The 16,894-nt window shown below is 40.1% G+C and overlaps 1 protein-coding gene across 4 annotated transcripts in view; it reads right to left on the reverse strand.

Moving 5' to 3' along the window:
• Positions 1-16,894, reverse strand: part of LOC109875090 (arf-GAP with SH3 domain, ANK repeat and PH domain-containing protein 1) — a 185,652-nt gene that overhangs the window by 49,713 nt on the left and 119,045 nt on the right. For 2 of the 4 annotated variants that reach the window (XM_031810255.1, XM_031810254.1), the window contains 4 exons: positions 10,919-10,927; positions 5,625-5,725; positions 3,627-3,696; positions 3,313-3,400 (listed from right to left, as the gene is read on the reverse strand). In XM_031810255.1, the coding sequence (XP_031666115.1) occupies positions 3,313-3,400; positions 3,627-3,696; positions 5,625-5,725; positions 10,919-10,927 (268 nt within the window). The remainder of the gene's footprint in view (positions 1-3,312; positions 3,401-3,626; positions 3,697-5,624; positions 5,726-10,918; positions 10,928-16,894) is intronic. The other 2 variants (XM_031810256.1, XM_020467254.2) reach the window with 1 other exon arrangement.

Genomic DNA, 16,894 nt, shown 5'->3' on the forward strand with positions numbered 1-16,894 from the left:
AGAAATAGACCTCTGAACCTTTCACCTATTACTACCTGTCAGGGCAAGGAGATTGAGGTTGTAACCTCATATATATATATCTTGGAATTGATGACGGCCTCTTTTAAATTGCATATTCAACAACTTACAAAAAAATTGAAGCTGAAGCTGAAATTGGGATTTTATTTTAGGAATAAGGCCTGTTTTTCTTTTGAAGCCAGAAGGAGGCTAGTATCAGCTACATTTATGCCTTTACTAGACTATGGGGATATTTTATATATGAATGCTTCCGCTCAGTGTTTGAGATCAATTGACACTCTTTACCATGGCACTTTGAGATTTATTTTAAACTGAAAAACCCTTATTCACCACTGCACTTTGTATAGGGTAGGCTGGCCTTCTCTAGTCACTCGTAGGCTCAGTCACTGGTATACTTTTATTGACAAAGCCATTTTGGGTTTACTACCTTTTTATCTGTGCATTTTTATTGTTCAGAAATGTGGTGGGTATTCTCTTCGTTCGCTGCTAACTGTTCCAAATGTCCGAACTGAATTTGGTAAAAGTGCGTTTTATTTTTTTACTCTGCGCCATCGTCTTGGAACACCTTCCAAAATACTTTTAAACTGGAAGAACTTGTCCCGATTGGTGTTTTTAAATCACTGATGAAAGATTTTGAGGCGGATTCCCTGACCTGTCAATGTTTTTAATTTGCTGTTTTATACTCTTGTGATTTCAATGGTTTTTACTAGATTACTTGTAGTTTTTCATGTTGTCTGACTGTAAATTTTGTAATGACTTGGTTAGCTATATATACAAGGCCTAATCCGTAGGTTCTTTTCAATGTGTTGCCACATTTAATAACATACATTTCAAGGCACAAACGACATGCTAATGCCATGTTCCCAACTGCCGACATGTTCTGACGCATACGCCCTAACAGACAGTATGAATTACTTTGAAAGTTGACCAACTTGGAAACTCACTTTTGAGAAAACCGTCTTTCAATGTTTTGGTACTACTATTGAAGAGCCCTTCTTTGTCTACACCCATTCAGCATTGTTCACACCCTCTTACGCCAGCCCCACCCAACTCTTTAAGGATTCACATGTGAGGTCATGTGCTAAACAGTGAGTAGTGTCCAGATAAGTGTCCAGATAAAAATATTTTATAAATATTAGATGATGTTTACTCAGACACACTTGTCTAAATTGATGGGTCATGTGACCACTTTCAGCGGTGGAAAAAGTACTAAATGGTCATACTTGAGTAAAACTAAAGATGCATTAATCGAAAATGACTCAAGTAAAAGTAAAAGTCACCCAGTAAAATACAACTTGAGTAAAAGTCTAAAAGTATTTGATTTAAAAAATACTTAAGTATCAAAAATAAATGGAATTGCTAAAATGTACTTAAGACTTTTGAATCCAAAATGGCGTAGCAGTCAGAGGCCTTTGTCCTGTCGTGTCCCTTGTATATATCTTTATCTTCGGATATCATTTAAAAAATATTTTCCTAAACCTCAACTTCCAAATACTCTCCTGCAACCCGCCTCATCCAATGTGGCGTGGATCTGTTCTTTTTCTTATTTTTTTCTAAAGTATTTCTATTTACTTCAGATCTGGAATCCCTCAACTGAATCTAGCCAGCTAACTACCTACCAGCTATCAGTCAGCAAACCATTGCTAGCGGTCATCAGCGAACCTTTAGCTCGGAAAGCTCTCGCCAGTTCGAACAACATGACTCAAACCACAGCATAATGGACCTATTATTATTCTTTTTTTTTATCCCACATCCCCGGATTCCTACCGCAAACTCTGAACATTTTCATCTGGATCTTCGTAACTAGCTAACCGCAATCCCGGGTGACTACTCCTGGTTAGCGTTTCCATCCTGGAGCAAGCCCACTCCTGGGCTATAATATCAGGACCCCTTCTACTGCCGGTACGGGGCACGGAACCCCGCCGATCCTCTACGACTGGAATACCGACATAATCTGCCCAAGGACTCCAAAAGGTCCCTCAGGCGCGACGCCCGCTGAAGGCCCATTCTGCTAAACACGGCCTACTAGCTACCTAGAGCTACTTGGAACCCTACTAATTCCACGACTGGTCTATCGACATCACCGCACAAAGAGGCAAAAACAGACTTACCCCCATCGCGACGTCCCCCAAAGGCTAACTTGCTAGCACCAGTCTGTTAACTTCTAGAAGGCTTGCCACTGTCTGCTAACTGCTAGCCCCGGTCTGCCAAGTGTTTGCTTGCGAACCCAGTCTGATAACTGCTAAATTGCCAGCCCCGGTCTGTTAACTACTAGCTTGTTTAGCCCCGGCCTACTACTGTTAGCATCGGCGTGCTAAATGTCTGAATCGCCGTGTCCCCAGTCAGCCCAACGACTCACTGGACCCATATGTTCACATGCTTAAACACCTGCATTGCTTGCTGTTTGGGGTTTTAGGCTGGGTTTCTGTACAGCACTTTGAGATATCAAAGTTATTGATGTACGAAGGGCTATATAAATCAATTTGATTTGAAAAATACATTTGATTTACAGTTCTGCTATTGAGTCAAGGACATCTAGTTGAAAATAATAAAATTGATGGAAAATATATTTTCTAAAATGAATGTATTATTAAAGCTGTTTTGACATTTATTTCCTTTTCTTCACTGTCTTCATCCATAATCGTTGATTACAAGATTATACAATTACTGAGCTAGCCCTACATGTCATAGAGTTGGTGGTACCATTCAGCCAAACTCAGGCACCAGACCTTCACTTTCAACTATACTAATCTCCCATGGACATATTCTGCGTGTAGACCAAGATAATCTACCAGGACCGAATGGAATGCGTGAAATCCGAGCAGCATTAGTTCAGTGGGGTGGAGACTCAATTTCTAACACGTATGAACACAGAAGTTAATCACGCAGCTGACCAAATTACACAAGATTTTACAACTCTTCTAATCTCATCTACCCCTCCCACTTGTATCCTCACTCTACTGCTACCAAGAAATAGTATATTCTAAGGGATTACGTTCTCCTTCAAAAAAGTTGATGTGCTTTATGATTAGCTACGATTAGGGGGTTCACTATGATTAGCTATTGAGCTATGAATATTTATCTAAGATTTTGACAACTATTACTGCATTGTATCAGGCACAGCCCAAGTATGTGAAAGTATTTGACATACAGTATTCAACCCAGGTCTGGTGCAGACGGCCGATTCCATTCCTGTAGAGTCAATTATTAATAAAACTGTCTGCTAATTTATCATGTCATTAATATATGATGTTATATATTATATCATTCTAAAATAATATTATAGGAACTCACGGGAGATGAGGTCAAAGCACTTCTTGTCCTCCCCACTGGGTTTGACCTGGCAGGTCAGTAGGTTCAGTCTCACCGGCTGTCGGTTAGACTAGATGACAGAGAGATAAATAACATACGCAATAGGTGAAGAAATTAAAGGATGAATTAATCAGCCAGTTGTTGAACATCAGTATTTTGAAAAGATATGACATGTTGATAGAACGTTGGTTCAAATTATTTTTGTCCGGTAGGATTTGGCTTCTGGACAAGAGTGTAACTCTGATACTGTGTTGCAATGGATTATGGGTAATGTAGTGCAATATAGTACTACTCACTGTGGCATGTGCGATAGTGAGAATGCCGCTCTTCACAGAACATTTCCTCCTTTGCCACACCTTCCGTAACCTAGGAAAAAAGGAAATACATTTAGGAATAACATTTTTTACACTTCTTAATCTTAAAAATGTACCCAGATAACCCAGACAAACAAACTCTGACAAAGTGCCTTCAGAAAGTATTCATACCCCTTGACCTTTTCCAAATGTTGTAATGTTACAGCATGAAATCAAAATGATAAAAAAAAAATCTCACCCATCTACACACAATAGCCCATAATGACAAAAGTGAAAACATGTTTTTAGAAATATTTGCAAATTTATTGGAAATTAAAAACATAAATATTTAATTGACATAAGTATATACCCCTGAGTCAATACATGTTAGAATCACCTTTGGCAGTGATTACAGATGTGAATTTTTCTCAGTAAGTCTTTAAGAGCTTTGCACACCTGCTTGCCATAGATTTTCAAGCCTATTTAAGTCAACACTGTAACTAGGCCACACAGGAACATTCACTGTCGTCTTGGTAAGCAATTCCAGTGTATATTTGGCCTTGTGTTTTAGGTTATTGTCCGACTGAAAGGTGAATTTGTCTCCCAGTGTCTGGTGGAAAGCAGACAACCAGGTTTTCCTCTAGGATTTTGCCTGTGCTTAGATCTATTCCATTTATTTTTATCCTAAAAACTCCTGAGTCCTTGCCAATGACAAGCATCACTGCTTGCAATGGCTGCATCACTGCTTGGTATGGTAATAGCACCGCTCTCGATCGCATGGCGCTACAGAGGGTTATGCAGACAGCCCAGTACATCACTGGGGCCGAGCTCCCTGCCATCCAGGACCTATATCAGGCAGTGTAAAAAGAAGGCCCAGAGAATCATCAAAGGCCCCAACCACTCAAGCCATAGACGACTTTCTTTGCAGCCACATGGCATGAGGTAACGGTGCATCAAGTCTGACACCAACAGGCTCTTGAACAAAACTCGCTCCATCATCTTCTCACTCACACATAATATGCACAAAGATTTATACTGACTCTACACACCTGCAGACCCACTCATATAGAAGCTGCTGCTACTCTGTTTATCTTATATCCTGATGCCTAGTCACCTTACTCCTATACATATCCACCTCTATCACTCCAGTATCCATGCACATGTAAATATGGTATTGGAACTGACTTTTAAATATTTCCTGTATTCAAACTCAGCAAAAAAAGAAACGTCCTCTCACTGTTAAATCACTGCGTAAATATTTGTATGAACATAACAAGATTCAACAACTGAGACATAAACTGAACAAGTTCCACAGACATGTGACTAACAGAAATGGAATAATGTGTCCCTGAACAAAAGTAACAGTCAGTATCTGGTGTGGCCACCAGCTGCATTAAGTACTGCAGTGCATCTCCGTCTCATGGACTGCACCAGATTTGCCAGTTCTTGCTGTGAGATGTTACCCCACTCTTTCACCAAGGAACCTGCAAGTTGGTATAGACTTGACGGACTAGACGGGTCTCATTCCCTCTCAAACAAAAAGGACAAATCTATAATTTCTCTCTGGTAGACACGGCCTACCTGGCACCCCAAACAAACAACAAGTCAAAACTGTTACAGTCGTCATTAAAAAATTATGTTAAACACTATTAATGCACACAGAGTGAGTCCATGCAACTTATTACGTGACTTGTTAAGCAAATATTTACTCCTGAACTTATTTAGGCTTGCCTTAACAAAAGGGTTGAATACGTATTGACTCTTCAGCATTTCTTTGCAAATTCAATTGTAAAATAAACGTTTTCAAAATAACCTCATTCCACTTTGACATTATGGGGTAGTGTGTGTAGGCCCATGACACAAAATATCAATTTAACAAATTGTTAATTCAGGCTGTGTGAATACTTTCTGAAGGCACTGTATTGTAAGTCAGCGTTCACATCACCACATCTCCAAATTTACCCATCCATCCACTCTTTCACCATCCACTCTTTCACCCACCCATCACTTTTCTTCATCAAATTGCCCTTCTTCTCACTGCCAAAGTCCTTGTTCCCCTGTAGCTGGTGCATATTGTATCCACTCTGCTTGCTCTGAGAGTCCTGAAATACCCAGTCACAGGGTTCAATGTACATAGACACACTCCTTCACATGCTCACACTACTTTACACAGACACACTCCTTTAGACACACTACCAGAGATAAACACTAATTTACAAAGACACAATCCTTTACACAGACACACTACTCCTTTACATGCTCACACTACTTTACACAGACACTCCTTTAGAACAACTACCAGAGATAAACACTACTTTACAAAGACACACTCCTTTAGACACACCACCAGAGATAAACACTACTTTACATGCTCACACTACTTCACACACACACTCCTTTAGAAAAACTACCAGAGATACACTACTTTACACGCTCACACTACTTTACACGCTCACACTACTTTACACGCTCACACTACTTTACAAAGACACACTCCTTTAGACACACCACCAGAGATAAACACTACTTTACATGCTCACACTACTTCAGACACACTCCTTTAGAAAAACTACCAGAGATAGACACTACTTTACACGCTCACACTACTTTACACGCTCACACTACTTTACAAAGACACACTCCTTTAGACACACCACCAGATATAAACACTACTTTACATGCTCACACTACTTCACACAGACACACTCCTTTAGAAAAACTACCAGAGACACTACTTTACATGCTCACACTACTTCACATGCTCACACTACTTTACACAGACACATTCCTTTAGAAAAACGACCAGAGATAAACACTACTTTACAAAGACACACTCCTTTAGACACACCACCAGAAATAAACACTACTTCACACGCTCACACTACTTCACACGCTCACACGCTCACACTACTTCACACGCTCACACTACTTTACACGCTCACACTACTTTACACGCTCACACTACTTTACACGCTCACACTACTTTACACGCTCACACTACTTTACACGCTCACACTACTTTACACGCTCACACTACTTTACACGCTCACACTACTTTACACGCTCACACTACTTTACACGCTCACACTACTTTACACGCTCACACTACTTTACACGCTCACACTACTTTACACGCTCACACTACTTTACACGCTCACACTACTTTACACGCTCACACTACTTTACACGCTCACACTACTTTACACGCTCACACTACTTTACACGCTCACACTACTTTACACGCTCACACTACTTTACACGCTCACACTACTTTACACGCTCACACTACTTTACACGCTCACACTACTTTACACGCTCACACTACTTTACACGCTCACACTGCTTTACACGCTCACACTGCTTTACACGCTCAAACTACTTTACATGCTCACACTACTTTACATGCTCATACTACTTTACATGCTCATACTACTTTACACAGACACACTCCTTTAGAAAAACTACCAGAGATAGACACTACCTCACATGCTAACACTACTTTACAGAGACACACTGCTTTAGAAAAACTACCAGACATACACTACTTCACATGCTCACACTACTTTACATGCTCACACTACTTTACATGCTCACACTACTTTACATGCTCACACTACTTTACATGCTCACACTACTTACATGCTCACACTACTTACATGCTCACACTACTTTACATGCTCACACTACTTTACATGCTCACACTACTTTACATGCTCACACTACTTTACATGCTCACACTACTTTACATGCTCACACTACTTTACATGCTCACACTACTTTACATGCTCACACTACTTTACATGCTCACATTACTTTACATGCTCACACTACTTTAGAAAGACTACCAGAGATAGACACTACTTTACATGCTCATACTACTTTACACAGACACACTACTTTACACAGACACACTACTTTACACAGACACACCCCTTTAGACAAACTACCAGATAAACACAACTTTACATGCTCATACTACTTTACAGACATACTCCTTTAGAAAAAATACCAGAGATACACTACTTTACATGCACACACAACTTTACATGCTCACACAACTTTACATGCTCATAGTACTTTACATGCTCACACTACTTTACACAGACACACTACTTTACACAGACACACTACTTTACACAGACACACTACTTTACACAGACACACTACTTTACACAGACACACTACTTTACACAGACACACTACTTTACACAGACACACTACTTTACATGCTCACACTACTTTACACAGACACACTACTTTACATGCTCACACTACTTTACAGACACACTACTTTACATGCTCACACTACTTTACACAGACACACCCCTTTAGACAAACTACCAGAGATACACTACTTTACACAGACACACTACTTTACACAGACACACTACTTTACATGCTCACACTACTTTACATGCTCACACTACTTTACGTGCTCACACTACTTTACACAGACACACTACTTTACATGCTCACACTACTTTACATGCTCCCACTACTTTACACGCCTACACTACACAGACACACTACTTTACACGCTTACACTACACAGACACACTACTTTACATGCTCACACTACTTTACATGCTCACACTACTTTACACAGACACACTGCTTTAGAAAAACTACCAGACATACACTACTTTACATGCTCACACTACTTTACATGCTCACACTACTTTACATGCTCACACTACTTTACATGCTCACACTACTTTACATGCTCACACTACTTTACATGCTCACACTACTTTACACAGACACTACTTTACACAGACACACTACTTTAAACAGACACACTACTTTACATGCTCACACTACTTTACAGACACACTACTTTACATGCTCACACTACTTTACATGCTCACACTACTTTACATGCTCACACTACTTTACACAGACACACTACTTTAAACAGACACACTACTTTACATGCTCACACTACTTTACAGACACACTACTTTACATGCTCACACTACTTTACATGCTCACACTACTTTACATGCTCACACTACTTTACACAGACACACTACTTTACACAGACACTACATGCTCACACTACTTTACATGCTCACACTACTTTACACAGACACACTACTTGACATGCTCACACTACTTTACACAGACACACCCCTTTAGACAAACTACCAGATAAACACTACTTTACATGCTCACACTACTTTACATGCTCACACAACTTTAGACACTACTTTACACAGACACTACTTTACACAGACACACTACTTTACACAGACACACTACTTTACACAGACATACTACTTTACATGCTCACACTACTTTACATGCTCACACTACTTTACATGCTCACACTACTTTACACAGACACACTACTTTACACAGACACACTACTTTACACAGACACACTACTTTACACAGACACACTACTTTACACAGACACACTACTTTACATGCTCACACTCCTTTACACAGACACACTACTTTACACAGACACACTACTTTACATGCTCACACTACTTTACACAGACACACTCCTTTACACAGACACACTACTTTACATGCTCACACTCCTTTACACAGACACACTACTTTACACAGACACACTACTTTACACAGACACACTACTTTACACAGACACACTACTTTACACAGACACACTACTTTACACAGACACACTACTTTACACAGACACACTACTTTACACAGACACACTACTTTACACAGACACACTACTTTACACAGACACACTACTTTACACAGACACACTACTTTACACAGACACTACTTTACATGCTCACACTCCTTTACACAGACACACTACTTTACACAGACACACTACTTTACAGACACACTACTTTACATGCTCACACTCCTTTACACAGACACACCCCTTTAGACAAACTACCAGAGATACACTACTTTACACAGACACACTACTTTACATGCTCCCACTACTTTACATGCTCACACTACTTTACGCAGACACACTACTTTACATGCTCACACTACTTTACACAGACACTACTTTACACAGCCACTACTTTACATGCTCACACTACTTTACACAGACACACTACTTTACATGCTCACACTACTTTACATGCTCACACTACTTTACATGCTCACACTACTTTACGCAGACACACTACTTTACATGCTCACACTACTTTACAGACACACTACTTTACATGCTCACACTACTTTACGTGCTCACACTACTTTACGTGCTCACACTACTTTACGTGCTCACACTACTTTACGTGCTCACACTACTTTACACAGACACACTACTTTACATGCTCACACTACTTTACATGCTCACACTACTTTACACAGAGACACTTCTTTAGAAAAACTACCAGAGATAGACACTACCTCACATGCTAACACTACCTCACATGCTAACACTACTTTACAGAGACACACTGCTTTAGAAAAACTACCACACATAGACTACTTTACAAGCTCACACTACTTCACATGCTCACACTACTTTACAAAGACACACTACTTTACGTAATCACACAACTTTACGTGCTCACACTACTTTACACAGATACACTACTTTACATGCTCACACTACTTTACATGCTCACACTACTTTACACAGACACACTACTTTACACAGACACACTACTTTACACAGACACACTACTTTACATGCTCACACAACTTTACATGCTCACACTACTTTACACAGACACTACTTTACATGCTCGCACTACTTTACACAGACACTACTTTACATGCTCGCACTACTTTACACAGACACACTACTTTACATGCTCACACTACTTTACACAGACACACTACTTTACAGACATACTCCTTTAGAAAAACTACCAGAGATACACTACTTTACATGCTCACACTACTTTACATGCTCACACAACTTTACACAGACACACTACTTTACACAGACACACTACTTTACACAGACACTACTTTACACAGACACTACTTTACACAGACACACTACTTTACATGCTCACACTACTTTACATGCTCACACTACTTTACACAGACACTACTTTACACAGACACACTACTTTACACAGACACACTACTTCACATGCTCACACTACTTCACATGCTCACACTACTTCACATGCTCACACTACTTTAGACACACTACCAGAGATACACTACTTTACAGACACACTCCTTTACCTTACAGACACACTCCTTTACAGACACACTACCAGAGATAGACACTACTTTACCAATAAATCCCAAATAATCACAAACAGAGTGGGAAATGGTTACAGGACAAAATAAAGAAAGCCAATGATTATTATTGAGGGGACAGCACTTACTCTCCTAGACTTCAGTCAGAGAATGCAGTGAAGGGAAGACAGGCTGTATGTCAGAATGCACCAATGTTGAAGTATCAAGAACAGGGGTCTCCAACAGGTAGATTTGCAAGCTACCAGTAAGCTCGCAGCCCACCTATGAGTAGCTCGCCAAGCAATTCTGAAAGTAGATGGATTTTTTTCAATTGTTCCATCACAAACTGTCATAAACATAAATCTCCTGCCGACTATCCAATCAAAGCCACAGTATCCCACCCCTGCTTAGCCACTATTAACTTAAAAATCCAAACGTAACAATATCTGACTTAATTTGCAGCAATATTGCCCGTCTGCCTGTTTGGTGGTCGCGCTTATCACTCTGTATCTAGCCAGTTAGCGATGCTAATGAGAACTGTGTTGTGGGTAGACAAAGACTTTCTCCATAAACCTTCTCAAATAAACATTAACTGCAAAGTAGGCTGACTATACAGTTGGGCAAAAAAGTATTTAGTCAGCCACCAATTGTACAAGTTCTCCCACTTAAAAAGATGAGAGAGGCCTGTAATTTTCATCATAGGTACACTTCAACTATGACAGACAAAATGAGAAAAACATCCAGAAAATCACATTGTGGGATTTTTAATGAATTTACTTGCAAATTATGGTGGAAAATAAGTATTTGGTCAATAACAAAAGTTTATCTGAATACTTTGTTATATACTCTTTGTTGGCAATGACAGAAAATTTCTGTAAGTCTTCACAAGGTTTCCACACACTGTTGCTGGTATTTTGGCCCATTCCTCCATGCAGACCTCCTCTAGAACAGTGATGTTTTGGGGCTGTTGCTGGGGGCAACAAAGACTTTCAACTCCCTCCAAAGATTTTCTATGGGGTTGAGATCTGGAGACTGGCTAGGCCACTCCAGGACCTTGAAATGCTTCTTACGAAGCCACTCCTTCGTTCCCCAGGCGGTGTTTTTGGGATCATTGTCATGCTGAAAGACCCAGCCACGTTTCATCTTCAATAGCCTTGCTGATGGAACGAGGTTTTCACTCAAAATCTCACGATACATGGCCCCAATCATTATTTCCTTTACACGGATCAGTCATCTTGGTCCCTTTGCAGGAAAACAGCCCCAAAGCATGATGTTTCCACCCCCATGCTTCACATGGATTTGTTAAAATCATAATTATATGTTACCCTCCCCGCCACAGCAATAACCTGCTGGTTATTATAGAGAGGTAAATCTCTGTATGGTGTTCTTTGGATGCAACTCAGCATTCTTTGTCCTCCAAACACGACGAGTTGAGCTTTTACCAAAAAGTTATATTTTGGTTTCATCTGACCATATGACATTCTCCCAATCTTTTTCTGGAACATCCAAATGCTCTCAGACGGGCCTGGACATGTACTGGCTTAAGCAGGGGGACACATCTGGCACTGCAGGATTTGAGTCCCTGGCGGCGTAGTGTGTTACTGATGGTAGGCTTTGTTACTTTGGTCCCAGCTCTCTGCAGGTCATTCACTAGGTCCCCCAGTGTGGTTCTGGGATTTTTCCTCACCGTTCTTGTGATCATTTTGACCCCACAGGGTGAGATCTTGCGTGGAGCCCCAGATCGAGGGAGATTATCAGTGGTCTTGTATGCCTTCCATTTCCTAATAATTGCTCCCACAGTTGATTTCTTCAAACCAAGCTGCTTACCTATTGCAGATTCAGTCTTCCCAGCCTGGTGCACGTCTACAATTTTGTTTCCGGTGTTTTTTGACAGCTCTTTGGTCTTGGCCATAGTGGAGTTTGGAGTGTGACTGTTTGAGGTTGTGGACAGGTGTCTTTTATACTGATAACAAGTTCAAACAGGTGCCATTAATACAGGTAACGAGTGGAGGACAGAGGAGCCTCTTAAAGAAGAAGTTACAGGTCTGTGAGAGCCAGAAATCTTGCTTGTTTGTAGGTGACCAAATACTTATTTTCCACCATAATTTGCAAATAAATTCATTAAAATCCTACAATGTGATTTTCTGGATTTTTTTCTCATTTTGTCTGTCATAGTTGAAGTGTACCTATGATGAAAATTACAGGCCTCTCATATTTTTAAGTGGGAGAACTTGCACAATTGCCCCACTGTATTATGATTATTTACATAAATTGGGTGGCCATTATTTTGCTAACTTTGCCATGAGAGGCTGCAGCAGCAGGCCAAACAGCAGCATCATAATTAGACCAACACATTCCGCTCTTGCTAGAAGCAGTGAATTATGTTTTCTTCCAAACCCCCAAAATTGTCTTCTGGTGTGATTTAAGCATTGACATGGACTCAGAACATACATTTTCATTGTTGGTCTATGAATAACTGTAATACAAAAAAACTGGAAAAAGAAAACAAAAAAAAAAAAACGGGAAAATACATAAGATGATTTTATGGGGCCTGTCATGCCAAATATTGTTTTATGAACCACTATTTTACCAGGTGTATCGACAGAAGAGCAGAATGTACCTATTTAAAAGCTCTTTAAAAAATGTGTAGCTTGCGACATTCTTTATAAGTAGCCCTCGTGCTAGAAAGGGTTGGATACCCCTGATCAAGAAAACAGTAAATACAGAGAGTGGTTAGTATTATTAATTTCAGGAAAAATACCACTCCTCAGGTAATTGGCTACTATAAAAGGGAATAAGGGATGCCTATATCCACACCTTAAAAGTGCACTATGCAGAAATCAATCCACCGTTTCCTGGTTGCTAAAATGTTTATAGTTTGTCTAATTTCAGATTATGTGACAAAAAAATGCAAGAATAGGGTAGAGAATCACTGTACCATCTAAACCGCCGTGAAATATATTTTCCAGAACCCAAACTATTTTATTTCTGCTGTTTTGAAGCTGGTGTACAAAACTGAAAAGACACAAAAACTAAATTTAAGAACGGTAAGCATAGGAATAGAGCACATAGAACAGATTTACCGCTTCTTAGACTTGCTTTCAATAACAAATCTATAACTCACATGTCTATGTTGATTTGGTCAGGTCCCCCAAAACATTACATACTGCAGCTTTAACAGTTATATTTAACAATATTATTCCTGCTTTTAAGGCTTGAGGGGAAGTAAAACGATGTTGAATGGACTTTGACTGGGATGTGATTTTGGGTAAATTCTGATTAATAAAGAGGGCAACATTTTATGGTTGAAGATTTACCTGTAAGTATTCAAATACAAATCCGAGACCCACCATGGCTAAATCAGATCTATACTATACTCTTTTCAGAAGGATGCTAAATACCATTAGGGTACGGTATGGTTTTCCTTGTGGGACTATTACTCCCTGCACCAAGGACATACTGTATGGTTACGGCTCCGGAAAAGAAGAGTGTTCCATCAGGGACCACGTTGGAAACAAGTGGAATGGCTTTAAAGTGTAATCCCCTGGGTTGTACTCAGTGCATCACCCCCCCCCCCCCCCCCCAATAAATGTAGCAGTGAATAAATAAAAAAATAACATGATCTAAAGACACATCCATTATCCAATGCTCAAAACAAACCAGGTTTATATTAGACTGAGCAGTCAGTGTAGCACAACACTGGTTCCCAGCAAGGGGTTACTTGACACTGGCTACCAGCATGGTACAGCACTGGCCACTCTGACTTATCTAAAGCTGGCTTAAGACAATGAAAAGTCTACTAAATGTGGGGTAAAGTAAAGTGCTTTCGGAAAGTATTCAGAGCACTCAACATTTTGTTACGTTTACAGCCTTATTCTAAAATGTATTCAACGTTTTTCCCCCCTCAATCTACACACTATACTCCATAATGGCAAAGCAAAAAACAGGTTTTAGAAATGTTTGCACAAAAAATTGAAATATTAAATTGACATAAGTATTCAGACCCTGTACTCAGTACTTTGTTGAAGCACCATTGACAGCGATTACAGCCTTGAGACTTCTTTGGTACGACGCTACAAGCTTGGCATACTTATATTTGGGGAGTTTCTCCCATTCTTCTCTGTAGATCCTCTCAAGATGTCAGGCAAGATGGGTAAAGTTGCTGCACAGCTATTTTCAGGTCTCTCCAGAGATGTTCGATCGGCTTCAAGTCCGGGCTCTGGCTGGGCTACTCAAGGACATTCAGAGACTTGTCCTGAAGCCACTCCTGTGTTGTCTTGGCTGTGTGCTTAGGGTCGTTGTCCAGTTGGAAGGTGAAGCTTCGCCCCAGTCTGAGGTCCTGAGCACTCTGGAGCAAGTTTTCATCAAGGATATCTCTGTACTTTACTCCGTTCATCTTTGCCTCGATCCTGACTAGTCTCCCAGTCACTGCCGCTGACTGGGAGACTAGTCTCCCAGTCCCACAGCATGATGTCTCCACCACCATCCTTCAGGGATGCTGCCAGGTTTCCTTCAGATGTGACGCTTGGCATTCAAGCCAAAAAGCTCAATCTTGGTTTCATCATACCAGAGAATCTTGTTTCTCATGGTCTGAGAGTCTTAGGTGCCTTTTGTCAAACTCCAAGCCGGCTGTCACGTGCCTTTAACTGAGGAGTGGCTTCCGTCTGCCACTCCATAAAGGCCCGATTGGTGGAGTGCTGCAGAGATATTTGTCCTTCTGGAAGGTTCTCCCATCTCCACAGAGGAATTTCGGAGCTCTGTCAGAGTGACCATCGGCTTCTTGGTCACCTCCCTGACCAAGGCCCTTCTTCCTGATTGCCCAATTAACCCGGGCAGCCAGCTCTAGGAAGAGTCTTGGTGGTTCCAAACTTTTTCCATTTAACAATGATGGCTGCAACCGTGTTCTTGGGGACCTTCAATGCTGCAGACATTTTTTGGTACCCTTCCAAAGACCTGTGCCTCGACACAATCCTCTCTCGGAGCTCTACGGACAACTCCTTCGACCTCATGGCTTGGTTTTTGCTCTGACATGCACCATCACCTGCGGGACTTTATATAGACAGAGGTGTGTCTTTCCAAATCATGTCCAATCACTTGAATTTACCACAGCTGGACACCAATCAAGTTGTAGAAACATCTCAAAGATGACCAATGGAAGCTCAAATTTGAGTTTAATAGCAAATGGTCTGAATACTTTTTGTATTTTTAATACATGCACGAGAGCTACATGAAAAAAATTAAATGTTGCAAGCTAAAAAATTTTTTTTTACAGCTTTTAAATAGGCACATTCTTCTCCTTTGTCAAAATACCTGGTAAAATAATGGTTATTAAACAGTGACATTCCACCTAAATGTATATTTTATAATTTCCCAAATTCTGTTAACTCGGTTTTATTTCCCTGTTTTTTTCTGTTTTTTACTCTCAATATTAAATGGATGTTCTGAGTCTGTCAATGCTTAAATAAAATCAGAAGTATATTATCGTGTATTTATTTTCTGTCTCTCTAGACAATGCAGACTGGTCTCTTATCAGATCACCCTGGAGTGGATGCTTAGGGGAGAACAACTAGGTCGAGGCCAACGACGGGTACTCCAAGCCTCTGTGGCTACATTGGATTCAAGGAAGTAGAGGAGGCTAATATGAACTTATACGAATAACATTTTCAAGAAATAACATTGTAGTAAATGTTTTTAATATAAACAATTTAATGTTATTATAAAACACATAACAATTTCACAGTTAATATGCCATTCACACAGTCACTCAGCATTAGTTAGACCTGGGATTTACAAACATGTTCCTGGAGAACAAACTTCTTGTAGGTTTTCACTCCAACAGGTTTTGGAGACAGCTAGTCTTGGGGTCTGACACAACAAATACTGACACAACAAAGACATTACAGACAAAAATAATTACAACTTACAAACACTACCGTTCACTATAGCACAATTCTAGTGGGTCAGAAGTTTACATACTGTACGTTAACTTGACAGTGCCTTTAAACAGCTTGGAAAATTCCAGAAAATGTCAAGGCTTTAGAAGCTTCTGATAGGCTAATTGACATAATTTGAGTAAATTGGATGTGTACCTGTGGATATATTTCAAGGCCTAGCTTCAAACTCAC

This window comes from Oncorhynchus kisutch, linkage group LG30 (assembly GCF_002021735.2).
Source record: "Oncorhynchus kisutch isolate 150728-3 linkage group LG30, Okis_V2, whole genome shotgun sequence".
In the NCBI taxonomy this organism is placed as follows: domain Eukaryota; kingdom Metazoa; phylum Chordata; class Actinopteri; order Salmoniformes; family Salmonidae; genus Oncorhynchus; species Oncorhynchus kisutch.